Source organism: Camelus bactrianus, chromosome 25 (assembly GCF_048773025.1).
Source record: "Camelus bactrianus isolate YW-2024 breed Bactrian camel chromosome 25, ASM4877302v1, whole genome shotgun sequence".
Taxonomy (NCBI): Eukaryota; Metazoa; Chordata; class Mammalia; order Artiodactyla; family Camelidae; genus Camelus; species Camelus bactrianus.
Genome location: NC_133563.1, coordinates 37,488,638 through 37,514,989, shown reverse-complemented (window position 1 = coordinate 37,514,989; position 26,352 = coordinate 37,488,638). Strand labels below are relative to the sequence as shown.

General features: G+C 63.6%; 1 protein-coding gene across 6 annotated transcripts in view; it reads right to left on the bottom strand.

Annotated features, from left to right (window-relative positions):
- Positions 1-26,352, bottom strand: part of ADGRB1 (adhesion G protein-coupled receptor B1) — a 79,531-nt gene that overhangs the window by 14,920 nt on the left and 38,259 nt on the right. For all 6 annotated transcript variants that reach the window (XR_012502327.1, XM_074353194.1, XM_074353196.1 and 3 more), the window contains exons 18-24: positions 14,137-14,278; positions 7,962-8,065; positions 5,911-6,013; positions 5,170-5,320; positions 4,613-4,682; positions 3,190-3,256; positions 862-947 (exon numbers count right to left, since the gene is read on the bottom strand). Coding sequence is in view for 5 of the 6 variants with exons in the window: in XM_074353194.1 (XP_074209295.1) it covers positions 862-947; positions 3,190-3,256; positions 4,613-4,682; positions 5,170-5,320; positions 5,911-6,013; positions 7,962-8,065; positions 14,137-14,278 (723 nt within the window). In the remaining variant the exon portion in view is untranslated. The remainder of the gene's footprint in view (positions 1-861; positions 948-3,189; positions 3,257-4,612; positions 4,683-5,169; positions 5,321-5,910; positions 6,014-7,961; positions 8,066-14,136; positions 14,279-26,352) is intronic.

Sequence of the window (26,352 nt, the reverse complement as noted above, 5' to 3'; positions counted from 1 at the left end):
AGCAAGTTTCTAGCCAGGACAGAACCCACCAGGGATCCAAGGGGAAGGTTTCCTGGAGCTTTTGTTCATGGTGGGAAGCAAGAGCAGGAAGAGGGGAAGGGGGAGGGACACAGAGAGAAAGAGAGACAGACACCGAGCAGGACTGGCACGGGGGGAGGCAGAGCGGGGGGGGACCCCCAGCAGACACCAGCCAGGGAAGACAGACAGACAGAGCAGAACGGCAGGCAGAGGCGGGTGAGGAGGGCTCAGAGTGCTGGGGCAGGAGAGAGGGGGCCTGTCCCGGCCCACAGGTGGCCCTCGTCTGAGATCTCAGGGCTCCTGCGCCCTGGGAGCCCCAGGCCCCTGACAGCGGGAGAAGCAGCGCTCTCCCACGCACACCCTCCCTCGGGGCCGGGCATCGTGGCCACTCGGGACCACCCACCTGCGGGCTGTGTGCCCTCTGGCCATACCCTGCCCTCTCTGAGCTCAGATCCCCCAGGCAGGAGCAACATCGGGCCCTAGTCCCTGCACTGTCCCGAAGCTGAAGGCATCACAAGGACAGGCAGGCCACATCTTGGCTTGAGGTCACCCAACCCCATGGAGGGGAAGGGCGAGGCCAGGGGCACCCTCCCACCACTCAGGTGGGCCCAGTGGGGCAGGGTCTCTGAAAGCAATCAGTTTCATCATTTCTGAGAACTTACAGGGTCCCTGCTTTGTTATGGGCCAGACAGAGAAACTGAGACACAGGGCCGGGCTGGAGCTGGCCCCACAACCCTCTGTGCCTCAGTCTCCCCACCTGCTTGGCGGGACAGGGGCTCAGGGGTGGCGGGCTCGGGTCTTTCCAACTCAAGGTAGGGAGAGCCGTGGCTGTCCCGGTCCTACCCTGCCCGCTCCTTCAACTTCTTGTCCGTGATGCCGTCTTTGGACACGAGCTTGTTGAACACCAGGATCCCGATGACCATGTTCACCTGCGGGGCAGGGAGGGGTGGGTGTGGGCAGGGCGCCGGCCCAAGGGGCCAGGAGGTGGGGCCTTGAGGAGGAGACAAAGCCACTCGGGGGCTGGGCTGGGCGGGTCCTCTGCCGGCTCCATCCAAACTCTCGTCTACCCCTCTATCTCCTTCCAGAGCCCCAGCTGTTGGGTGGGGTTCTCCGAGCCACATGGTCCCCACTGCTTGCCTGTCCACCACAGGCTGGGCAATGAAGCTCCAGCCTCCCAAGTGAAGGGTCCCCAGGGTAGGCAGCACTGAACAGCCCAGAGGCCCCTCACCATGCCCGCTGTGGTCGGCAGCAGTTTGTGAAGCTGGGACTCCGGGACAGAGTCCAGAGGTCAAAGGTCAGGCTGGAGTCAGAACGGGCCTGTCCCTTCCCAGAGTGGGGCCGACTAGAACACCCAAGTGCACGAGCAGGCTGGCCCACCACACTGCTGGCGAACATGCCCTGCTCAGACCACAGAAGGGACCTCAGGTGACCCTCAGTCCAGGGCCGCCCAGGCCCAGGCTGCCCCTGCGCTCCCTTCTCTGCAGCCCTGTTCCTCGGATGCCTCCCACACAGGGAGCTCGTCTCCCAACCTGAATCAGACCTGATGCCATCTTGGGACACCCCGTGTCCTGGTGCTGCCTGGGGCCACACTCTTCTCTTCACCGGGCAGCCCTTCAGAGACCTAAACTCAGGGCCACCACCCTACAGGTGTCTCCCCTGAACCCCCCACACCACCGGGCACCTGCCCCCAGGAGGAGCTTCTAGGGCTTAAGGCAAATCTGCTGCTTGACTTGCCACCTACAACAAAGAGGAGCTGTCCACAGGTGTCCCCGCCATCCACCTCCTCTGTGGCCCTGCAGACCCTGGTCTCCCCTTTCCTGCTGGCGAAGGGGCTCCCAGCTCACATTCTCACTTCCCTGAATGCCCTGCCCTCGGGCTTCTACTCCACAGAGAGGCTGACTGACCCCTGGCCTCACTCCTGCATCTCGGGGACCCTGGGCCCAGAGGTCTGGGAAGCCAACTCCCCGTGGCCCCACAGCTCCGAGCGCTCACGGCCACACACCCAGAGGCTGGCCTGGCCCTGCCTCCTGCTCACTGGGTGGAAGCGGCTTTCCTGGGTGGCCTCCTTTTCTGATGTGGCCGGGGCAGGGAAGGGCAGGACGCTGGCTGCCACCACCCTGCCTGCAGTAGGCTCTGTGCCCTGCCTGCACCTGCATGTCCCCCTGGTGCAGGAAGGGCCCCAGGCAGGAGTGTGCGGCCCCTGCCCTCCAGATGCATTGTGGGAAAGAACATGGAGGAAGGGGTCCTGCCTCTGACATCCCCCCTCCTGCCCCTCCTAGGGCGCCTGCCCTTAGAAGGCCCGACGTTGAAATGCACCGCACGCTGCCTGCCGCCTGCCTGCCCATCTTCTAGGAACAAAGGAGCTGGTTCTGGCTGGGGGTGTGGGGAGGGGTCTGGGGCTGCCCACAGATTCTGTCCACCAACTCCACCCCCCCACCAGCTCCCCCACTTCCTCCCCTGCAGGCACAGCCTCCCCCCGGGTGCCCTGGGCTCCACTTTACTTTACACATCCAGCCTGTGCCCAGGCCTCGCTCAGGCCTGACATCTAGGCAGTGTGGTCCTGCCCAGACAGCAGGACTCTGCGGGTGCGGCGCCCTTTCCTGGGGGCAGGAGGGAGGGGAGGGTGAGATGGGCTCAGAGCCAGGCCCGGCGGAGGCCACTGATCTTGGCAGACCCCTCCCCTCCAGCCTCCCCCTGCCCATCCCTAACCCGGGAACAAGAACCCTGTGAGCACATGGCCCTGACTCTCATCCCTCACCAAACAGAGGTGGAAACAACAGCAGAAAGGAAAACACTGACGGCCAAGTACGGGAAGGTGCTTCCTTCCCCCAGTGGGGGAGGGGCCTTCCCGGGGGAGGGAAAAGCCCCGTGTCCAGGCCTACCCTCGCCCTCGCTGTCCCAGGCATCCATCTCTTCACCTGTCCCCACCCTAAGGTCACTCACTCATCCAACCCGCACATTATCTGACAAGTACACAGCCGATGACAGTAAGCTGTGCTCAGAGAAATAAAGGGCCACCAGCCCAGCCCTGCCCAGCCCAGCCCAGCCTCTGCACCCCTGTGGATACCACCCACCCACTGGTGACCAAGGTGACTCTGATGGGACAGCCAGAGGCCCAGCTCAGGGGAAGGCGAGGGGCTCAGGCCAGGATGACGGGGTAGGGGTAAGTACCAGCACCACGGCCGCAGCGGGTCCCACGAAGGCGTACAGCAGCCCCCCCTCCAGGGAGAGCCAGCAGCTGGGGAGGGAGACAGGCTGGTTAGTGGCCAGGGGTGAGCCCCACCCAGGCAGAGCGGGCACCACCACTTCCCCGGAGGGCAGGCGGGACTCTGAGAAGTGGCAGAGGGGAGCCAGGAATCTCCCACGATGGATTCTTTCACTTAAGAACCCACGGGAGCCCCCAGGCAGCTTACAGACGAAGTTCGTGGATGAAGGAGCAGGCCCAGCACAGGGGACCACACAGCACAGGCCGGGCTGCCCGATGAAGGTGTGCTGACTGACTGTCCCCTCCCTGACTCTCCCCTCCAGGCCTGGGCATCCAGCTCTCCTCATAGAGCCTCTCCAATCTCACGTGCAGACCGTCTTCCTTGATATGATGCCAAAATTTGGGGGCTGGGTCCCTGGCCTGGATTTCCACCTGCCCACTCGACACAGGCCCCACGGCCTGGGCATCAGGGCCTCTGCTCACATACCTGAGCTGGGCCCTCCCCACCCCCACCCTCGGTCACCAGCCCCACACTTCCTTCCCCAAATCTCCGCGACACCACCCCTGGTGGCTCACGGGAGCCTTGAGCCCAGTGAGGACCACGCTGCTTTCTGCATGTGCTGTTTCCTTCACCCCGAGGAACCTATGTTACGCTGGCTGCCAAACAAACTCTTCTTCATCCTTCAGAACCCCGCTGCAACATCCCATTTCCTTCTGGTCCACCCCTGACTCCAGCAGGCCGGGTATTCCTTCCTCTCAGTTCTGGGGATGGTGTCCATTTTTCCGTCCAGTACTCACTCCCAGGGGACTTTGAGTAACTGGGTCCTCATTCGAGTGCAGGATGGGGGTGCCCCTGGGCTCTGTGGTGAGCCAGGCCTGCACAGTCCTGTCAGTCCCTCCTTCTGCCTTTCTCGGCCCAGTACTCCCTCACAGCCACAGCCCCTCGGCCTCGGTTCTTCTCCCCCAGCCTTGGGAAGCCACATGGCCTCTAGGACAGCCCTGAGCTTCCTGGCTTGGCACTCAAGGTTCCTGACCTGGCCCAGCCGACCCTTCAGGGCCTCAGTGACATCATCTGTGAAAACAGGCCCCCCACCTGCCCCCCTGGGGGCAACATGGTCCCCCTATCCTACACTTGTGCAGGCAGTGGGTACCCTGTCATGCAGATGGGGAAACTGAGGCTCTCAGAGGCCAATGAACCTGTGCATGGCCATGGAAAGAGGAGGTGAGGGGCTCCAATGGTCCCTCCAGCTCCTGGGGACCCCACTCTCTCCCAGCCTTGGCTTTCTCATCTGTGAGACGGGGGCCCAGCCAGCCCTCACCTTCTAGGGCGGTGGGAGGGTCTGGGGGAGCCACGTGGCCTCCACCACGTCCCACCCCGCCCTGACTCACTAGTTCATGGTGCTGTACCCTCTGGCCTTGGTAAATCCCACAGAGATGGCCACGACCAGTGCAGGGAGCCCTAGGGGAGGAGCAGAAAAGAACGTCGGTGCCCCCACTTTCCATGCCCTGACTGCCTCCACCTCCTTCCAGCCCTGCAGGCTGGGGAGGGGGGAGGGCAGAATGCACCTTTGAAGTCTCTGAACAGAGGGTGACACAGAGCCTGTGAGAGTGGGGACAGGAGGAGGACAAGGATGAGGACCCACAGAACTGGGGATGGGGGAGGGCTGCCAGATCAGCAAATAAAACAGGATGTCTGGTCACATCTACACTACAGGCACAAAACAAGACATTTTCTATCATAAGTGTACCCCAAACATTGACTGGGACGTACTCATACCACAAAGTCATTTCTCAACTGAAATTGAAACCAGTATTTTGTCTGGCAGCCCCACGGCGGGTGGAGGCATGCAGGGAATCTCGGGGAGGAGGGCGGGCTGCGAGGGGCAGGGACAGCAGTGGGGTACAGGGACAGCGCCCCACCCTGAGGCCCACCCCGTGGTGCTCACCCCAGCCCAGGCACAGGAAGCGCTTGCGGATGAGCCGGTTCCGGAGGCGGCCGGTCACGGCCATGTAGGACTGCCAGGCCTCGGTGAGCACCCAGCAGAAGGACGACAGGAAGAAGAAGTGCAGGAAGGCGGCCACCAGCGTGCACACCACCTGCGCCGGGGGAGGCCGGGCAGGCGCTGGCTCACTGGCCCCACACCTGCCCCCCCCCCCCCCGTGAGAGGCCCAAGCCCGGCATCCGTGGTGGTGACCAGGGCAGACCCCCAGGCAGGGAGCCACGGAGGGCTGACCTGCTCCACTGCCTGGGGATGAGCTGTTAAACCCGGAGGCCCTGGTGGGGGCTTGGCACGACCCTGCCCACAAACCGCCAGGGACAGACACCCCTCTCCCCAGCCTCCTCACCCACTCACTCACGCACCAAACCCGCTGGAGCCCATCCGAAAGTCCCCGTTTGAGCCCACCAGCTTGGAGCTGGTGAACCCGAGGCCCAGAGAGGGCAGGTCACCAGAGGCCACGGGGCAAAGCACAGACAAGCTGTCAGCTGGGTGCCCGACGGTGGGCCGGGGCCGGCGCCTGAGCTGGCTCATCTCAAAGCGCCAGGCCAGCTGACAGTCCCCTCAGGCCAGACCCACATGGCTTCCACGGCCAGAGCACGGCAAAGGGCTCTGCATGGCTCTGGCACCCTCCTGACTTCCTCAGGGTCCAGCCCCCTGCTGGGCACTGTCACCACCACCACCACCCACCTTGTTGCGAGTCTGGGTCTGCCCGATGAGGATGAGGGCGTTGGAGGAGATGATGGACAAGCAGAAGTTGATGAGGATGACGGACCGCTCCGAGCGGATGTACCTGTGGGAGAAGGTGGGAGGCCCAAGGTCAGAGCCCAACAGAACCGGGGTGCTGTGGCCACCAAGACATGGGCACCATCTCCTCCCTGCAGGCACTGCCGCCACCACGGCTACCATCACCATCATCACCACCACTACGACCACCACCACCATGACCACCACCACGACCACCACGACCACCACCATGACCACCACCATCATCACCACCACCACATACCAAATTCCAGCACCTAGTCAGGTGCCAGGGAGAGCCCTGGGGAGCTCTCCTGGGGATGGTTTGTTCTTAGAAATGCATCCTTTGCTGTGCAAGACCCTCTCCTGTCCCTCTGTCCCTCAGGCACAGCCCCTGGCTCCTCCTGCCCCACCCACCCTGCCTGATCCTAACTTTGAGACAAGAAAGTGGAGAGGCTCCAAGCAGGGTGCAGAGCCTGCGCCTGCCATGGCTCAGCGCGGCCCAGTGGCACCATCCCAGGCAGGGACTCAGCCTGCTGTGTCCCGGTCTCTCCACCTGTGAGGAGGGGTTGGGGGAGCTGCACCTGAGATTGCCGAGTCAGGATGCAGGAGGTCTCATCCGTCATTACGCCTGCTCCCTCGCGTCCCAGGGCGGTGTCCCCAACAGCCCACAGGAGCTGAGACCCAGGCAGGCGTCCAGCAGAGGGTTTAGGATCAAACCTCGGGAGGCCGTGTTGTGGCCGATGTGGCATGTGACCCTGGGTGGGTCAGGTTCCCTCCCTGGGGCTCCAGTTCCTTATGGGGACCATCAGGATAGGGTCCTGACTACAGCTCACAGGGCAGTGATTGCCAGGAGCTCGGGAAGGAGATGCTTTGAAAATCATGGGCCAAGACCTCAGAACCCTGGTGCCCTTGGGGGAGGGGCTGGGTCAGTGGCCAAACAGTCCCCTGGGGGATTCAGGACAGATGGTCTGAGGGGCGGCTGGTGGGAGGGGCGCTGGATATTGGTGTTTCAGGGTCACTGACCCTCCCAGTGCCTCTGCCCTTGGAGAGGACAGAGGAGGGGGCCCTGGAGAGCACAGGCTGCCCCTCCCCTGCTGGCCACATCGACCCCTCTCTGCTGGCCTCGGGCTGACGTTTCACTGCTGTGGAGCTGGCACAATGGGAATCAGGCAGCTGGCTGCCAGGTGGGTGACGGGCGACCTTGGCTTGACCTTCCCTGTCCCACTGTCCCAAATTCCTGCTCTCGGGGGCCCAAAGAGGGGTGCTGGGAGAAGGGGGTCAGGACCAGCCCACCGGCACACCTGCGGCTACCCGCGCTTGGCTCAGGCCCCTCGGCGCACACGTGGCCCTCACCCAGGGCTGCTGGCCAGCTGGGACGGGGGTGTCCCCACACTGCCCGGGTCCTGTGGCCTGGGGGAGGGGAGTGTGGGGCCGGCAGTGAGCGGAGGTTCCCATCCTGACACCTGACCCTGGGCTCTGGGAGGGCGGTGGCCTTGCACGTCCAGGTGACAAAACAGACCACAGGTGTCAGGGCCTTGGGGCTTCCGTGGTCAAGGGCAGGGTGCTCGGCTGGGGTGTGGGCTCAGGGCACACCAGCCAGGAATTATGCTCAGAGGGTGGGAGGCTGCACCCGTGTGGGCAGCGAGGGCGCAGCGCCAGGCAGGAGCAGGAAGGCCTGGCATCCCCGGCCTGTGCCTGGGCGGCCACCATTGATGCTGTCTGGCACCCACGGAACAGCAGTCAGGGAAAGGGAGGGGGGTCGGGGGTCGGGGGTGGCCGAGGTAGGGGTGGTGGTGGTGACGATGGAGGTGCTGGCTGCTGCTAACGTGGAAGGAGAGAAGGAAGGTTCTCGCTCTGGGTCTCCTCAGCCTCCCCTGACCCGCACGGCAGCCTCGAGGGGAGAAGGTGACCCCGGCCACCCTCTCCTGGGAACCAGCAGGGCCAGGCTCCTGGCCCGGCAGCCCGCCTGCACCCGCAGCACCGCTGGGAAGCACCTCCACACGGAGACGTAGATGATGATCAGCAGGAGGAGGGTGAGGGACGACACGCCGCAGCCCACGATGAGCGTCACCGACGGCACCAACACCTTCTCCATGTTCTGGCGGGTTCGGGGCAGAGAGGCGAGTGAGGCAGCCGGGCAGACGTGCAGAGGGTGAGCCTTTCCCCTCCACCCCCAGCACCCGCCACGAGCCCCCGCCTGCCCAGCATCCCTCGGCCACCCTCCTGCAGCACTCCAAGTCTCTGCTCCCCTGCCCTCCCCACGCATCTTGGGTCTGGCTGTCCCCTGGGAGGGGTCTCATCTCTTGCTGAGGGGGAAGTCTTTGCACTCCCTACCCCTTGGCTGCACGGGTGCCAAGCCTGGCAACGCCCCCTCCCAATTCCGGGGAAGGGCCCCCCACGCCAAGTGGCAGGTGAGGTCACGGAAGCACCAGGCCCAGCACCCCAGCGCCCACACAGCTCTCCCAGGCCCTGTGGCTCTGGCATTCTAGCCGAGGGCAGAGCCCCGCTCTCTGAAAGGCCCCCACAGCTCCAGCTGCATCTGACGGGCACCTGAAGCCTCACCCACCCAAACCTGTGCTCCCTCCCTGACACCTGCTCCGCCCCAGCCCGCACCACGCGCTCCACCACCCCTCCCCTCAGCCAGGTCCCTTCTGCCACCCTCCACGTCTCACTCGGTTCTCTGCCCGCCACTCCTCACCCCACCCAGAGGCCCGGAGGACTTTGTAAAATGCATTCCTGGCCACTCTCAGAGTCCCCCATGCTGCCCCTACTGCGGCCCAAGCTGTGTCCGAATGCCCGAAGGCCACTGAGCCGGGCCCCGCCCCGCCAGCTGGTAAGACCACCACCCTCGCTCCCACTCAGGGCCTGGCTCAGCCCTTCTGTCTGTCTGCGACACAGTGCCTGGGTGTCACATGGCAGGGCCTCGGGCCGTTCTCATCTCAGCTCGCCCCCTCTCAGAGGGACCTGGGGCCGGCTAACCGACCCCAATGCTCCCCGCCACGCCACCCAGTACAGCCCTGAGCACTGGTTGGTCCTTGCTTATGAATACGCATGTGCGCCCCTATGTGACTGCGTGACCCACAGCCACATGACACCCCAGTGCCCAGGGCACACGGCAGGTGGGCCACGTGTACCCACTGGGGAGTGATCAGGGCCCCTCTGTGTCCAGAACCCAAAGACAAATCAGGGCATTGGAGAGAACTAGTCCGCAGCCCCTCCCCCGTCGGCCGCCTCCAGGAGGGTGGGAGGAGGTGAGTCCGGGAGATGACAGAGAAGGCACGGCCAGGTGATGAGGGGCTTCTTGTAGGCTCCCTCATCTGAAGCTGACCCCCTCCTGACCCTGTCCCAACTCTTGCTGACCTGTGCTGACCCCGGCATGCTGCAGAGCGAGATTCTCCCACCCACAGGCTCCTGAGGCCACGCCAGCCCTTCCCGCCCTGGAACGGGGCCTTCTCTTCCTCAGACCCCCAAGTCCTGGATCTCCTGCACAGGGCTCCCAGGGCCCGCTCCACCGGCCACCACTGCCGCCACCCACCCAGGCAGCGGCGGCGCCCAGACCGCCTGCGCTCTGCGTCCGCGAGCATGCTGTTCCCTCCGGTCCTTCCCCACACCGGAAGCACCACCTCCTGCCCCAGGCCCCTCTGTGGTCACTCTGCCCAGCCTTTCCCCACTACTGGGGACGCCTGCCTCTCCCTGCAGCTCAGGGTTCTCACAGTCTGGAGCCCCCTCGGGCCAGGCCCGGCGCGGATGTGACTGGCTGGATGAACAGCGACTGGGAAGGCAGGCTCTGGGAAAATCCAGGAAGCCGTCCAAGGTCACCCAGGCATTCAGTGGCCCCGGGGGGCATGGTGTGGTGAGGCTCCAACACAAATTTCTGTGTTTCCCTGTGGGGAGTTGGAGGGGCTCAGGGAAGGGAGCTCTGGGCTGCGGTCTGCAGCCTTGAACTTCACTAGGTAACCTCAGAGCCCCGGCCAGCCACACAAAGTCACGGGTGGCCGAGTAACTGACTCAAGCCAGCTCCGTGGCTGGCTCTGGCCCTGACCTCTGTGGCCATCTGCCTCCATCTGCCCTCATTAGGCCTGGCAGCCACACGCCCGCCAGCTAGCCCACCTGCCCGCCTGCTCCCTCCTCCTCTCTGCCTCTGAAGTGCTCATCCGTCACTTCTGACAGCCCACATTCTGAACAATGTGGGGAGGGGACAGGTGACAGAATGGTGGGCAGAGGTGTCAGGGAACTCCAGGTCTCGCTGAGAGGGCTGGACTAGAGCCCTCAAGGGCGAGGGACTGGCCCCAACCCACCTGGAGAGCAGGCAGAACCAGGCCAGCCTCCTGCAAGAGACTGGCTCTCCAGCCAAGCTCCACACGGCCCCAGGGCCTTTGCACATGCTGGTCCCGCCATCCAGTGCTCTTCCCCTGACCTTCATATGGCTGGCTCTTCTCTCTGCTTAGCTGTCATCTCACAGAGGTCCTCACTGAACATTCAGTCTGAACCAGCCCCTTACCTCTTTGCCCATCACCTTGTCTTGAGGCTCTCCAAGGTACCTGTCCCTCCCACCTCCCTCACCCAGGGCTTTACTGGTTTCTTTTTTAAATGGTTATTGTCAGTTTCTACCACATGAATTCCCTGCTTCCAACCTTCTCCCAAACCTTCACACATCTTATGCGTCCTAAACACTAATTTTCTTCCTTGAAGTACTGTCTTTAACCTGCCCCTGCTCCAACACCACACGTGGCTCCCAGCTACCCACAAAAAACTAGTCCTGACTCCAACAGAGGCTGATCCCTGGTCCTGGTCCCACTCTGAGCCGTGACCCTGGTCACACTAGTAACACAGTTTCGGGCACATTACAGAAACAACACCACAGCAACTGTGACTTCAGACTGTTTACTACATGCCAGGCTGTGCTGATGCTGCAAATACCTCACCAGGTTCAGTACCCCCACGGCTCCGAGGCAGGCGGCATCACCCCCTCACAGATGTGACTCAGAGCAGTTACTCAACCTTCCGGCGGTCACAGCCCCGCAGTGGCACTGCCGGGACCTGACTCTGTGGCAGCATGTAGGGCTGGGGGGGCGGGGACGCCTGGGTCTCACCTCCCTTCACTTCATGCCTCTGGAGATCTAACCCCTCCCTGGCTCCTGGGGTGCGACCACAGCATCCCTTGTCTACTGCCCTCTCTCGGGCCCTTGTTCTGGAACTCCAGTCCCCCGAAACCACTCCATACCCCAGAATGCCAGCCGCCTGTGCCTGCTCAGACCCAAATCCCATGCCCAAGGCACACACCCAGCCCACAGGGGGAGGCAGGCAGCACCTGTCTCCCCACACCCAGCCCAGCTCACCTCTGCCACCACCCCACCTGCTGGGTGGGTTACTCTGCCCTTACTCCTGCTGGGATGCCTCCAGGACCCCAGCCCCACCACCATTCTCTCTGATCTCCTAGCTGCCTGGCTCTGCTGACCTCGGGATGAAGCTCCAGCCTTCCCTGGCCCCGCCCTGGCCGTAGCACCCGCCCCTGCCCTGACTACCCTCCAAGCCCCACCCTATCTCCCACTCGCTTCTCGCCTTTCTCAGCTTCCCTGGGATGACCATCACTCCTCCCCACCAAGCTAGACTTCAAACTCCTGCTCACCCCTCAAGGCCCTACCCCAAACCTCCTCCTCGTGCACGTCTCCCAAACCATCCTTGGGAGGGTGGGGGGCTGTTTTCAAGCCCCCAGAGGACCCCCTCCCTCCAGTCCAGGCTGCCCCAGGCCTGTCTCCCCATCAGACCCCATGTTCCTTGAGGTCCCAGCCCCAGGCATTCAGAGGAGTCAGCACAGTGTGACAGGCTGCAGGACAGCAGTGTCCCTCTCGCTCTCAGCCTGTCCCTACTCAGCATCTCTGGGGTCGCCCCTCACTGAGGCCAGAGCTGGCCAGGAAAGGAGAGGAAAGCGGAGATGGGCTCTGATGGCAGGTGAGCACAAGGGAGGACGCCAAGCCCAGCATGCTGCCCTCCAGCAACTCCTCTGAGCTCACACCCGGGCCTGCAGAGGGGTGCAGAATCAGGCAGAGCCGATGACTATTCCATCCTACAGATGTGAAAACTGAGGCTCACAGCAGCCAGGCAGCCAGCTCTTTGTCCCACGGCCAGTGGGTGAATGTGGCCCCTGAGAGCTCCCATACTCTTGGTCTCAGCTGCATCTCCTGGGCTATGTGGACGGGGTGCTCTGACCTGCCGGCCTGTGCCCCGCCCTTTGTGCACTCACACGTCGGGTCAGGCAGACACCAGAAGCCCCTGACCGCAGCTCTGACCGCCCCGACAAACAAAGCCTCAAATCCTTCACAGACCGAAGCTCTGTGTTCTGCCTGCCCAGCCCGGTGCAGGGCCCCCCTCCGCTTGCCCTCGGAGGCACCAGCACAGGCCCGCTCTTCCTAGAAAGGCCCCCTCGGCGGGGAGCTCCTCCACCCCCGGACTTGCAGCAGTTCTGCCACGCTCCTGCCCAGCCCTGAGCAGCCACCCTGAGTAGCCCGGGGGACTGCTTCCACTTTACAGGTGAAGAAACCGAGGCTCAGGGGGATGGAAAGCCAGTCTAGGGTCACCACGTGTGAGGGACAAGCCTGTGTTTCAAGACTCAACCAATGCTGACCTCCTACAGGACAGACCCTCAGCTGGAAGGAGACCCACTCTGAAACCCCCCGCCACCCAAGGAAGAGCAGCCACCTGCGCCCTGCCCTGTTTGCTCCAGTCTCAAAGGGGACCCAGGAAGCTCCAGCTCCACTGGTCACTCCCCCTGTGTAGTAAGCCACCTCTTCCAGGGAGTCCCCAGCACGGCCCTGGGCTACTGCCTTCGGGCCCTGCCCTCAGAACCAACAACACTAACACTCCAGTCCCAGGGACAGCCTGAGGGGGAGGGTGCGCTGGGATCAGGCCAAGAGCACAGACCCCTGTCCAGCAGACTCACCCCAAGACCTTGAGCAAAGCCCCTTCCCCAGCCTCGGTTTCTCTGCCTGTTAATGGAAGGGTCTAGTAGCAATGACCTCTAAGGTGCAGCTCTGACCCTCTGGGGGATCCTGGCTGACAACATCGCCCTCCCTACCCACATCCCAGAGGACAAAGGAGAAAAGGCAGACTGTTCTTAGAGAGGCCTGGAGCCATCTTCCACAGGGAAACTGGGGTTCCGTGAGGGGAGAGCTGTGCTGTCCCCACTCGATGAGGGCCAGCCATCTTGAACACCCCCAAAGTAGCACCCCGCTCCCAGTCTGTCCTCCATATCTGCTGCCTGAGGATGCTTCCACACTAGGCCCAGGTTGGGGGCTCAGTGAGCAAAGACCCCTAGCCCTTCCCTCCTCAGGGGGCCCAGTGACCCCACCAGGGGCCGAGGCCTTCCTGGGTCTGGTGAGTGCAGCTCGGCCCTGGGCAAGAACTCCCGCCAGCCCCAGTTGGCTGGGCCCAGCACCCAGGGCCCCAGCCAGCAAGCTGGCCCCAGATGCTGTCGCCATAGAAACAGGCAGCCCCCACAAGAATAAGGAGAACAAAAAGGAGGCCCCTGAGATGATGGGGCCTTCCTGGGGAAGGCTGCAGCCGACCTGGGCCAAGCCCAGCACCCTAACCACCCGAGGACCCCTACCTGGAGACACAGCTGCCTCCAAAGACCAGGATCTACTTGGGATGGGTGGGGAAGGACTCCAAGAGGGGTTGCAGTTCCTCCCCCTCCCTCTCCCGCGTGGGCTAGATCCTTGCCATGCGCGGGGGGGAAGGACCCCCACCAAGTGAAGGGGTACACGCGGCTGCGCCAGGCCAAGCCCTCCTCCAGCCCCTTAGTGCCTGAGGCCAAGTCTGCCCGGCTCCCCTGAGGGCTGGCTGCCCCCAAGGTCCTAGGCCCCCAAGGAGCGTGGGGGAGACTCACCCATCAGTCACTCCCGGGGGACCCCAGCCTGGCTCCTCCCAGGCTGGTCCCCAACTCCACACCACCACCCACTCAGCTCCCACCCGCCCTCTCCAGGGGCCCGGGCCCCGCCGGCCAGGCCGCGGTGGGGCTGCCGGGCAGAGCGACCCCTCGGGCCGGGGAATCGTCCGGGCCTCCCCGCGCCGGCCCGGGAGGCGACCGTCCGCCCCGGGAGCCCCCCGCCCCGCGCGCCCCCGCCCGCCCGCCCGCCCGCCCGCCGCGCGCCCGGCCGGCCGGGGTCTCACCGCGTCAGCGCTGAGCTGGGCTAAGATGGCGAAGGTGGAGAGCCGGTCACAGAGGCAGCGCGTCCGGAGGGCGTCGAGGGGCACCGTGCGGCAGCCGCGCCACGACCAGGGCCCGAGCTGCGGGGGGGCGGGGGAGGAGGGTCTGCGGGGGGACACACGCAGGGGGAGGGGAGACAGGGGCGGCGTGAGCGGCGGCCAGCCGCGCCCCGGCCCCGCGGCCCCGGCCCGCGCCCGCACCTGCGCCCGCCGCCGCGCGCGCCCCGCCGGCCCCGGGAGCCCGGCGCCCCATGGCCGCCGCCGCCGCCGCCGCCGCCGCCGCCGCCGCCGCCGCCGCCGCCGAGCCACGGGAGAGCGACTCGCGGGAGCGCGGGCCGGCGGGGCCGGCGGGGCGCCGAGCCCTGGCCCCGCGCCCGGAGAGCGCCCCGCCCCAGCGCCCGGCCGGGAGGGGCGCGTGGGCGCACGTGGAGCGGGGTGCCAGGCGGTGGGCGCGGCAGCCTGCGGTGCGCTTGCGGGGCCGGGGGCGGGGTGAGGGGCGCCTCCGCGCCTCCGCCTCTCCAGCCCCCGCGCCGCGCTGGTGACCTTGGGACCGCCCCGCCCCCACAGCCACCTCCCCGGGGGCCTGGGACCGCGGCCGCCTTCCCGCGGGGTGGGGAAGCAGTCAGAGGCGCCCCCTGCGGTCTGACCCAGGTCCATTCCGCTGTCTGTCGGCCTGGGCTTGCTCTGGTTCTCTTTAAACAAGCACTTGCTAGGGCCTCAGTGCACCGGACTGAAGTACTCTGCAAACCGGCCACTGTTGATCCAAGTCCCTCCCAACTTCGTGCCAGCCCGCGTGTCCGGCAGGGTCCAGCCAGGCACCAGGTAGAAGGTGGCCATGGAGTGTCTGCCGCAGGGCCGGGGGCCTGCAGGCCTCCTGAAGGCTTTAAGACTGAAACTGCAATCCAGGAGCCATGGTGGCGGTGGTGGTGGGGTCTCCTTCTGAACCCAAAGCCAGAAAAGCCCCCCACCAAGTAACTCAGACCCAGCACCTGCCCCAGGCTTTCAGGGGAGAATTCCAGGTCTTAGAGGCAAAGGTCTGCCCACTCCCACCCTAGATCCCTCGAGCTGCAGCTTCACCCAGCCCCAGCCCCAGCCCCAGCCCCAGCCCCAGCACGAGGGAGCTGCCAGGTGCCTTTCAGAGCCCTCAGCTCTCCTCCTTCACCCCAGCTCCTCTGCATCGAAGGTGGACTGGGGGCTGAGCCATTCCCACCCTGTGCCTTCCCAGAGGAGCTCTGACCTGCACACACTGGGAGGCCCCTGTTCAACACCTGGATTTGCAAACGACCAGCGTTGGCTACTTCCTGGCTGTGTCACCTGGGAAGTCAGCTACTGGCCCTAGGTTTCGTCTCCTCCTGTCTAAAGTGGGGAGAGAGGACAGTCCAGAGGATGACATGGGACACCTGTTAAGCCCCCCTACAGTGCCTGCATGAACGTGTTAGCATCCTTAGGGATGCTTCGGGTCTCCGATGCAGGCATTCCAGAGCCCAGAGCGGCTTCTGTTGAATTTGAGTTGTTACACAGCCTCCTTTCTGAGCTTCAGGCCCCAGGGGAGAAGGGACACACTCTGGGCCCGCTAGTTCCTTCGAATCTGCTTTTCTCTCTTCATTCTCCTCCATGGGGAAGGACTGTCCCGTTTTACAGGGGAGGAAAACTGAGGCCCAAGGTAATACTGAGGCAGAGCTTTGAGACCAGGCCCTGGCTCCACGGGGCGCATCAGGGCTCTGTGGCCCCAGAAGACCCTCCCCTCTACCCCTGCTCCCCTCTGAAGTGCAGTGAGGGGAGGGGGATGTCCCCCCACAGGCGTTGCGCCCGAAGCTCATCCTTCTTAGGGACCCGCCATAAAGAATGCCACAGGAGGGCCCAAGGGCTTCAGCCTCTTTGGCTCCTGGACATGCCTCTACCTGCGCCTTCCAGCCTCAGCCCACCTGAACCCCTGGGGGCCCAGGAAGAGCTGAGGTGTGCCTGGCTCCACAGCATGGCAGAGCCCAGGCTGGGCTAGGGCTGAGGCTACAGCCTTGACCACAGCTCCTGGGATAGAGGCCAGGGGCTCGGCTGCCTGCATGGCCCACCCCCTCCTGGCCCACCACCCTGCAGGCCCCAAGTCCCTGGCATGGAACAGAACCAAAGTCAAATCCTAAGACCCTGGTAGAGGCCCCCTTTCCCCTTTCTTTGTCTGGAAAAGAAGACCCCACTCACCACAGAACCAGAAACACGACCTGGGTGATGGAAGGAACAGGAAAGGGAGTGTGGGGCTCTAGAGAGTTCCAGAGTGCCCAGTGACACCCAGTTCCAGCCTGGTCCTCCCGCACCCTCAGCAGAGGTCCATCAAGGCCTCCCTGGGCTGCCCAGGGCACATCACACTCGCATCTCCCTTCATCTCCAGCACCCGACAGGACAGGGCACAGAGCCCGGAGCCCAGCCGCCCTCTGTCCTCCATCCCTGGAGTGCCCTGTCCTCACGCCTGGGGGCGCACATGCAAGCCACTGACCGGACACCAAGACAGCCGACGCAGCGCAGGCCAGAGGTCACCAACACCCGGTGCGCCCCCAGGAGTCCTACAGGCCACTCCAGTCTGGAGACAGTACCTCTCTCAAGCTGACCAGCTTGTCCACAACATCAGCCACATGCCTGCTCCCAAGAGCAGGAGTCTGTGGCTGGCCGGTCCTAGGTTCAAATCCCAGCTCAACTTCTCACGGTCCAGGCCTGGACACTGTCTCAGCCTTCCTCCTCTGAGTGGAGGGAGGCACACGGAACCCAGCTTTTCTCCCTGCTGAAAGCTGCTGGGAGGGTCGGGAGGGGAAAGCACCCCAAGGCCTGGGGTGAGGGGAGCCGGGCTGGCTGGGGCCAGCAGCCTGGCAGGTTCCCAGGCAGCGCTGGCGGGTCTGCCGGGCGCCAGGCTGACAGCTGTCGGCCACCTCCTGGGAGAAGGCCAGCCCAGGCTGGTGGCTGGCCCCGCAGGGCTCCTGCTATGGGCACTAATTAGCTTATCAGCCTCCCAGAGGAGGGGAGGGCGGGGAGCACTCTGCTGAGGGATTCGGCCGGGGTCTACCACTGCAGCCTAAGGCCACGGAGGGCACCAGGAGGCCTCTGCCCCTGGTCCATTGAACCAGCTGCTCAGGCTGGCAGCCTAGGACGCAGGGAGCTGCTGGGCTCACCCAGACCCTGCAGGACTGCAGTGCAGGCTCCTTGGCCTCGGCCTCTCCTCCCATCCAGTGTCTGGCAGGCCCTGGCAGCCGGGAGCAGGGGAGCATGTGGGGGCTCCTGGTCTCCAACACATGGACAGAAAGCTTCTCTTGCCCCTCCCCCATCTCAATATTAACAGCTCTCTGTGCATTTTATCATTTAATCTCGGAAATAATCCTCAACTCAGCTGTGTAGATATAGAAACTGAGGCTCAGAGAGGTGGTAAGATTGCCCAACACCACACAGCAAGACAGCAGGAGGGCCAGGGTGCCAGTTTTTATCTGTCTGACCACTGGCACCCCCGACAAGGCCTACAACATCTGAGCCACTGGATCTGAAACACAGACCTGAAAGGGACCTTCCAGGATGGCCTAAGGCTCAGATCAGGCGGAGGAGGGGCCTGCTGAAGGCCCACCCCACACCAGGGCAGAGCCCGGTCAACGGAGCTTTCCCAGGTTGTTGACGGAGCCTTCTGGGCTGCTCTGGGCATCAGCCAAGGACTGGCCCCAAGCAGGACAGGTGGGTGGTGGTCTCTGACCAGACGCCCCTCACGTATCTAAGGCACACCCTGACCTGGCAAAGGTCAGGGGTCCCTCAGCCCTGCTTCTTTCAGTAAGATCTCTAGGACACATCTTCTTATACCCACAACATCTGGAGGTTCTTCCTCATGTCTGACTGAAATCCTTCCTGCTGCAGGAGACACCTGTTACCATCTCTGCGACACAAGCAGGTCATCCCTTCCTCGTGCACACAGCAACCGCTCCCACACGTGGGAGACCATTTGCTGCCTCTTGTCTGAGCTTCAGAAACTTGGAAGATCTGGGTCACGGAGCCAGGCCCCCACTCCTGGGCTCAGATCTGAGGAATCTGGGTCATTGACATCTGCTCCTCCCCACTCCCCAAGTCCAGGGTGACAGAAGGAGCTGGGGCAGTAGCCCTTCCCAACACCAGGAGCGGGGAGCCCCTCCCTGCCTGAGTTGAAGGGCGGTTGCAGGGGGCCCTGGGCCCCTCAAATCAGAGCTCCCAGAGAAGAGTCTGTGCCTCCCCCATCAGACCAGGGTCTCTAGGAAGGCCCAGCCACTGCCCACCCCTCTGCAGGCCACCAGTTCCTCACTGCGGGCTTCTCCCACCCCGCTCCTGCCAAAGCCCCCATGTCGCCAAACCCCAGGGACAACCACCTGTCCCTTTGGCTCCACTTCTGAGCTCCTCTGCTGCCTTGAGTCAGCACCCACTAGGTACTGGCTCCCAGGGCCTGACCCCGAGCTGGGACCCAAGATTCCTCTGCCACTGCCCAGCCCTCGGACCCCTTGGTCACTCCTGCATACAGCCGGCAACCTCTTTCCACCCCCACGCCACCCCCATCCACCCACCTCGCTCCCTGGACAGCCGGCCTCCTGCTCCCATGTCACCCCGCCCCAGGTGGTCCTTGAGAGGGTGTTAGGCCAGTCACTGCCACAGTGAGCTGCCATCTCTGGTGGCTGTCCGTGGCCTGCACACCTGCCGGCTGCATACCACCTGCGGGTCCTCCCATCTCTGCCCGGTTCTCCCACCACGTGTGATGGCCTTATGCTCCTGCTGGCACCTTCCCCTGGGAGGGTGGGACTGGGACCTGGCTTGCTCACCCCGCTGCTTGCACCCCGTAGGGGTGGAGTGCCCAGCCAAGACTTGCTATGGATGGACAAGCGAGGCCCTGTGGCTGAGCAGCATGGCCACTCTCTGCCCCTTCAACCTGGCAGCAACCTTCAGGACCCCTCCCTCCTCCCTCCCCCTCCCTCCCCCCTCCCTCTCATACCCACAGACCCATCAGCAACCAGCCTTCCTATCAAAAATGCACCGAGACTCTCACTGCTGTTTTCCATTCTGTGGCCACCACCCTGGTGGGACCCATTGCCGGCCTCCGCCCTGCCTGCCCCCACCTGTCCCCAGCACAGCACTGTCATTTGAAATATGCCAGGACACATGCTCTGCTGAAAACCTTCCCACTGCTCCCTCCTCACTCAGAGCAAAGGACATGCTGCCCTCAGGGACCCCACAGGCCCCAGGGACTGGCCCACCTTCCCTGACCCTCCTTATGAGCCCACCCTTCTAGCCACACTCAAAACGGGAACCCCAGCTCCCTGCAACCCCACCTGAGGAGACCTGCCTCAATCCGACTTCAGCCCCTGTGCACGGCCACAGACTTGTCATGGTGTCCCAGGTGAGGTGGCTCAGAGATAGCAGCCTGGATCCTGTCACCAGCTGCCAGAGGGGAGTAGCCTGGCCCCACCCAGCTCAGAACACCTCCCCAGGGGACCTCCCCTGGGGCCCAGGTCTGTTGGAGGCCCTGGAAGGAGTCTCAGCCGGTGGCTCCCCTGCCGTCCTGCTCCCGGCAGAGCTGGGATATTGCTGGTCCAGCCCAGCCCCAGGAGGGTGAACTGGGCAGCCGAGGCCACTGCTGGCCACACAGGGCCGAGCTGCCTCCCCCGTGCAGTGGGCACAAATCCTCACCCCACACACTGTTCAGGGAGACCACAGGGCCCCAGAGCCCAGCACAGGGCCCGGCACGCTTGTGGGACATCAGGGGACAGTAACACAGAGGGTGCAGGGAGAGCACCCACCTGCCTGCCCGCCCACTGAGCCTAGGCCTTCATGGCATTCAGGATGCCTCCTGCCGGCCCACGACGCAGGTGCTATTATTGGACTGTGTGCATCGGGGTCCCCCGGGGTTTGATGGGCTAATTCACACTGGAGTGAGAATGACTCATAGGTGTCCTCCCACACAGAAAAAAGAAGCCAGAGTGGGCACAGCTCGTCTCAGTGAGGGAACAGGGAGTGGGCAAGGTGTTTCTGCAGGCAGGGGCTTCTAGGAGCCCCTCAAAACTCCTCAGCTGGGCCTTTGTGCTCCGAAAGCCAAACCCCTCATCTCAGGTCCAAGCCCCACTGCATTACGCTTCACAGGTCCAGAATGCTGACCTCCCACTTCTGCCTACTGACTTCTGACCCACAGACCAAGGTTTGTGCTGGGCTGCCTCCTCCAGGGAACACACCCGGATCAGCTGTGAGTTCCTGAGCACTGCCACCTGGCTCCTCCTACAGGTCCTGCCCGGCTGCTGTGCTGGGGCTCCCTGCCTGGGCCCCACCTCGCCCAGCATCTGGAGCTCATCGGGGCTCTCAGGTCCCCCCGCAGCCCCGGCAGCCCTGCCCACACAGGCCACCTGGGATGGAGCCGCTCGGGGACTCAGAACACAGGCGCCCCCTCCTGCCTCCAGGCATTGATCTTGGCTGTTCCCTCTGACCACATCCCCCCCCGTCCCCTGGCTGACTCAGCTTCGTCCTTCAGGGCTCTCCCAAGGCCCTGCCATCTCCTGGAAGCCTCCTGAACCTCCCACTCTGTGCCCAGCTCCCCTCTGACCACTAACCTGTGGGAACCCCCCTCCCCGGGCAGGCTCATGTCGGCTTCCCCAGATCAGGGCCATGTCCTCTCTTGAGGGTCTGGGGGCAATGCTTGTGACCCGAGGGGACCCTGGGGGGTGGAGACCTGCCTGACCTGGGTCTTGCTGAGTGAGCGGCCAGGAGAGACCCAGGCCCCCTCAGGCCTGTGTCCCTGCCCATGGAGGGCGGGCTTTCCAGGCACTGACAAAGTCCAAGGCTCACTTAGCATCTGCGGGTCTGTGCCCAGGGCCTCCGGGGCTTCTAGCGCTCCCCCAGGATGCCAGTCTCCTGGATCCCACCTGGCACTGGCCAGGCTCTGAGTCAGAGCTTCCAGCACAGGCCTGCCCCGAGGCTGGAAATCTGACCATCCTCAGGATCTGGTGGCTCTTTGCCTGACCCACCCCGCCCACCTGCAGGGCCACAGAGGCCCAGGGCAGCCTGCCAGGCGGAACAGGGCCCCCGGAGAAGGTGGGTCCCTGAGCTCTCCAGCCCCGCAAGGAAGTGGTCTGGACTAGGGGGGCCAGGGTCCTGCCAACCCCCAGGCACATGCTGACTCCGCCCAGCTCAGAGGCCTGCACCCCTGCCTGAGCCCTTTGCCCCTCACTCAGACCTTCAGCTGGGGCACCTGTGGCCCAGCTCTGCTGGCCTGTCACCTCTTTGTGCCAGCTGAAGTGCCAGCCCCTTGGCACCCACATCCTTCACGGTCCAGCCACCGGTGCAGCTGGAGGTCAGGCCGATAGGTCACTTACTCAGCAAGTGCGCCCCTGGCAGGCCTGGTCAGGCTCCATGCTGGGTGCTGGGCACGCCCATGGGCTCCAGCAGATCCCAAACCTCCCCGCCCCCGCCAGCGCAGCTCGGTCTCCTCCAAGACACCTTCCTGGACTGACTGGCCCTGTGAGCGCTCCCCTCTGCCCTCCCACCCAGCCCCCTCACCTACTCGGCCTCACGCACTGCCCCGGGTGTGTGCTGGCTCCCTTGCGGAGGGGGGGCTTCATACCCCTCGAAGAGCTGAGCCCACCCCCAACACCACCTTCACTGTCACCACAATCTCCACTCTCACAGAAACCACCACCACCACCACCAACACCATCAAAACCATCGACGACACAATCGTTACCACTGCCGGCACCATCGCCACCACCACCACCATCAGTACCAGCATTACATTATCAATGGCACCCCAGCACCACTGCCAGCATCAAGAGTGACACAACCACGCCGCCGCCGCCGCCGCCACCGCCAAGTCACCGCCATCAGCCACATCAGTTAGCACCACGGCTGCTAACGCCAGCAACGCAGTCATTACTACCACCTTCACTGCTTCCAACACCGTCAGCATCATCAGACTGTCCCTACCAGCCACAGCACCGCCATTGCCACCACTACCACTGGCACCGCTACCACTTCCACTTCGTCCCCACCGTCCCCACTACCAACACCATCATCGCCACCACCCACACCATCAACATCATCATCAGCACGATTCCCATGTCACCACCATCAGCAACACCACCGCCACCACCACAATCATTACCATCACCCTCACCGCCAGTGCCGTCCACGTCATCAAACCATCACCACTACCTCACTGCCGCCGCCGCCACCAGCACCACCATCAACACCAACACCACTGGTAGGTTACCAACAGCATCCCCATTATCATCAGAGACAGGGCCCTGTGGGAGGCAGCAGGTAGGGTCTGGACAGGGGGCGGCCCCCACACTGACCCCTCCCCCTGGGAGGGGGAGGAGGGCCCAAGTGCTGGGCATGAGTGAGCACTCAATGGGGGCGAGTGTTACTACAAAGACACAGAGCTCAGGCACATCGCAAACAGGAGGACGGATGGACAGATGAAATCTTTGCCGGGAGTGCCCTGAAGTACCTGCTTCCAGCTAGGCCAGGCCAGGCCCTTCTCAGAGAGGCCCCTGCTCTGTCCTCACATGCACCCTCCCTGCACCAAGCGACCCAGTAAGGCAGCTGCCCCCACCCTCAGGCAGCCCCTCATGAAGCCCTCAGGTCTCACGGTGGCGGGGAGGGAGCACTGGCTGAGCCCTCCCCCCTTCCAGGCACTGCCCAGTGAACTCAGGGCACAGCACTGACCTCCCCAGTGGGTGCCCCCTCCTCGCTGAGGGCAGCTCCAGGCTCCTCCTTCTTGTCCCACCCCGCCCCCCCAAATCAGTGCTGCACAGATTCTGGCTTGGTGATGGCAGAGGCCGGGAGGCAGGGAGGAAAGGAGGCCTCGAGGCGCTCCGCTAAGCCCCAGGCGCCTGCTTGTGCCTCACTCCCCGGACCACTCAGCACCTGACTCAACCTGCCTCCAACCTGTGGCTGCCCTGAGCCCCCCACCCTTATCCCATCCAGCAGATTCCGTGAGCTCAGGGCTGTCCACACTTGCTGCCTCCCTTGACTGTCGGCCCCGGCCCCTATGCTCTTAGAACTGCACATCGCCACCGCCGACACACGGGCACCTGCAGAGGTGGGAAAACACAAGGAGGAGACGCAGCCCCACGGGAGACCCCTGCATCCCGACTCCACCAGGGGAAAGCTCCCCACACCCAGATGCCCCCCTGCCCCAGTCACACCAGTGCACCCCGACCCTCACACACATGTCTGTGATGGTCCTACCACACAGGACCCCGCCCCACCCCACCGACACATGTCACTAGGGCCACCACTGGCCAAGCAGCAGCCAGCTGTGCTCTTTCCCTGCAGAATGAGGAAGAGGGGGAACAGGCGGGAGGGGCAGCTCCAGGCCAGCACTGGCCAGCCATTCTCTGCAGCTGCCTGGGAGGCACCTGGTGGATGCCGGGTGTGGGCCAGGGGGCTGGGCCGCATCTTCTTAGTCCCATTGTACAGTCAAGGAAACTGAGGCCAGGGCTTGTGAGGCCAGTGCAATCAGTGGTCAGGGCCAAGGACTCCTGAGCTGGAGGAAGGGACCAACCTGACTAGCCACCCAAGGACCCCACAGAGCCCAAGCCCTTGGATGTACAGACTTAAGTAGGCACTCCAGTCCAGGCTCCCTGGTCTCCAGCCTCCTGAGAAGGGCCCTCACCCTGCGTCTGAGAGTCGGGGGTGTGGGCTCACCAGGGCCAGGCACCGTGGTGGATGTCCTGCTGGGTGGGCGGTGTGTGGGGGCACCTTGGAGGCAGGACAGGGTCATAATGGTCAGACCACAATGGACAGACTGGATGCAGGAATGGTGTGTTCGGGGAATGAATGAGTGAGTTAATGAATGAATGAATGGATGAATGAATGGGTAAATCCCCAGTCCCTGGAGGATGGGAGACTCCCTTCACATGGGGCACATTATAATGGCTTCTGTTCATCTCTTGAGGGCTTGCTGTGTACCTGGCGGGGGAACACAGGGCTCACACTCTGCTGGGGTGGAGGGGCAAACTTGAGGATACACAGACTTCTTGCAAATTGGACGGGGCAAGGATGTAGGAAACTGGGCAGAAAGGCCTCCAAGAGCAGGTGGCTTTTGAGGCTGGAGAAGAAGAGGGCACGGGGGCCAGGGAAAAAGGCACCAAGCATTCCAGCTGGCACTAGGAGGAAAGTGGCAAGGGGGCCCATGGGTCGGAGGGCAGTGGCTGGAAGAGCAGGGCTGCCAGCCAGGGCAGGGGGGACGCTCAATGCCCCAGGCTCAGAGCACGGAGGCTGTCCCTAAGGCAAAAACTCACTGTCCCCTCCAGCTCCCACCCAAACCTGGCAGGGGACAGGCAGGTCTGGGCTCAGACGCCCCTTGAGGGGAGGGCAGGCCCACGGTGGGCCTCTGCCAGCCCTGCTGTTCCCCAAGGACAAAGTGGGGGGAACTCAGAGAAGGCAGGGGCACAGGGGAAGTGGGGGCTAATTGGAATCTAGGAATCTAGGTGGTCTCCCCTCTGAGAGCAGCACTGTGCCCCTCCCAGTCCCAGCCCCCCATCCAGATGGAGGGGAACAGACCACCTTCCTCCCCAACCATGCTCACCGGTGGGGTGGGTCCTGAGACTCTTCCCAGCCCACCAAAGAGGCCTTCTGTGTTAAGTCCATCTCCCACCCCATCCCCCTCCTCGTCCCCAGCTCAGCTTGCCTCCTCTGTCCCCATCAGGAACTAGCAGGCGTGGGAGAAATCCAGCTGGGATCCGGGCACTGACAGCGACCTGGGGACCCTGCCAAGTTCTCCCTTCCGCTTGCCCCCCTTGGCCTGCCCCCTCACTGGCCTCTCCAAGGAAACCAGGGATGGGGGTGGGGCAAGGCTCTTAAAGGGACCAGGACACGCACTTGGGCAAGGATCCCAGGGAGGGGGCTGGGCCTGGGTTCTGAGCGTCCCCAGGACAGCTGCACCCCGCAGGGCTGGGGTCTTCCCTGGGCAGGGAAAGAGCACAGACTGGCATGACCCACGGGGGTGACCCAGGGCCTGTGAGTAAACCATGCATGTCTAAAGGTGACTGGAGTGGGGTCAGGCTTTGAAAAGGACCCAACAGACTGTGCGGGAACATCATGCCCTCCACCAGCCAGTCCCAGTGTCTGCTCTCCCAGCTCAGTCAGGGTGCCAAGTGCCCACTAATTAGGGAAACCCTAACCCGACTGAACAGGAGCCTGTGCAGGACTTCTCAGAGCCTTAATAGTTGCCGTGCACATGGACTCAGGAGCACAGACATGGTGGGTATGGAACTCTGCGCTTCCTGGAGCCCATATGGGGTTGGCGTCAGGCAGAACACCCCCTGAAACGCTGGCACAGCAGGAGGAGCACCGTGGAGGGTGTCTGGCCCAGGCCTGGCCTGTACTGAGGTCCCTACGCTGGGCCTCACCTCCACCGTGTTCAAGTGAGGGCAGAGTAGGTGACTTCTAAGGATCTTGCCAGCTCTGACTTTTGCGCTCCAGGTAACTCTGTTTTATTCATTTTTAAAATGGAAACTGCAAAACACGTGCAGCTGCCATGAGCGAAAGACCCAGGGAGCTGTCCGATCAGAACCACAGGACGGAACTCCCCGGGTGTGCTCCTGGCCCTCCTCGACCCCGGCACCAGCCCATCCCTCCTGGGGCCGCCCCCCACCTGAACACCCAGGAACTCTGCAAAGACCCCCTTCCCTCCCCGACAGCCCTGCTCCCAAGGCCCTCACTGCCGCTGACCAGGCTGGGGCAGGGCTGTGGGGTGGGGGATGGGGCCCTGGGCCCTGATGGGAGCAGTCACCTCAAGTGGACACGTTGAGCCCGTGTGTGCAAATGTGTGCATGCAACTGGGGGCGAGGCAGGCAGAGGGTCTGCGCTGTGGGTGCAAACCGCTGACTCACACTTTCCAAGACGGGCGTGTCACATGGCAGACGGCTGCGTGCGGCTGGAAGAGGGGGCGGCCCTCCAAGCACATACCACGTGCGCAATTGCACACAAATGTGCACAAGTGACTCCAGATGAGACACGGCATCAGGGCTCAATGTATGACCAGGGGCAGGACCCAAGAGTCTGACCAGTGACCAGGACCAGCGCTCAGTCTGAGTCTGGAATCTAGGCTCTATCAGTGACCAGGGACAGAGTCGTGGATCACAGTCATAGATCAAAAGATCAACTACTACTCAGATGATGGTCACGTCACTGATGGCTCTCAGC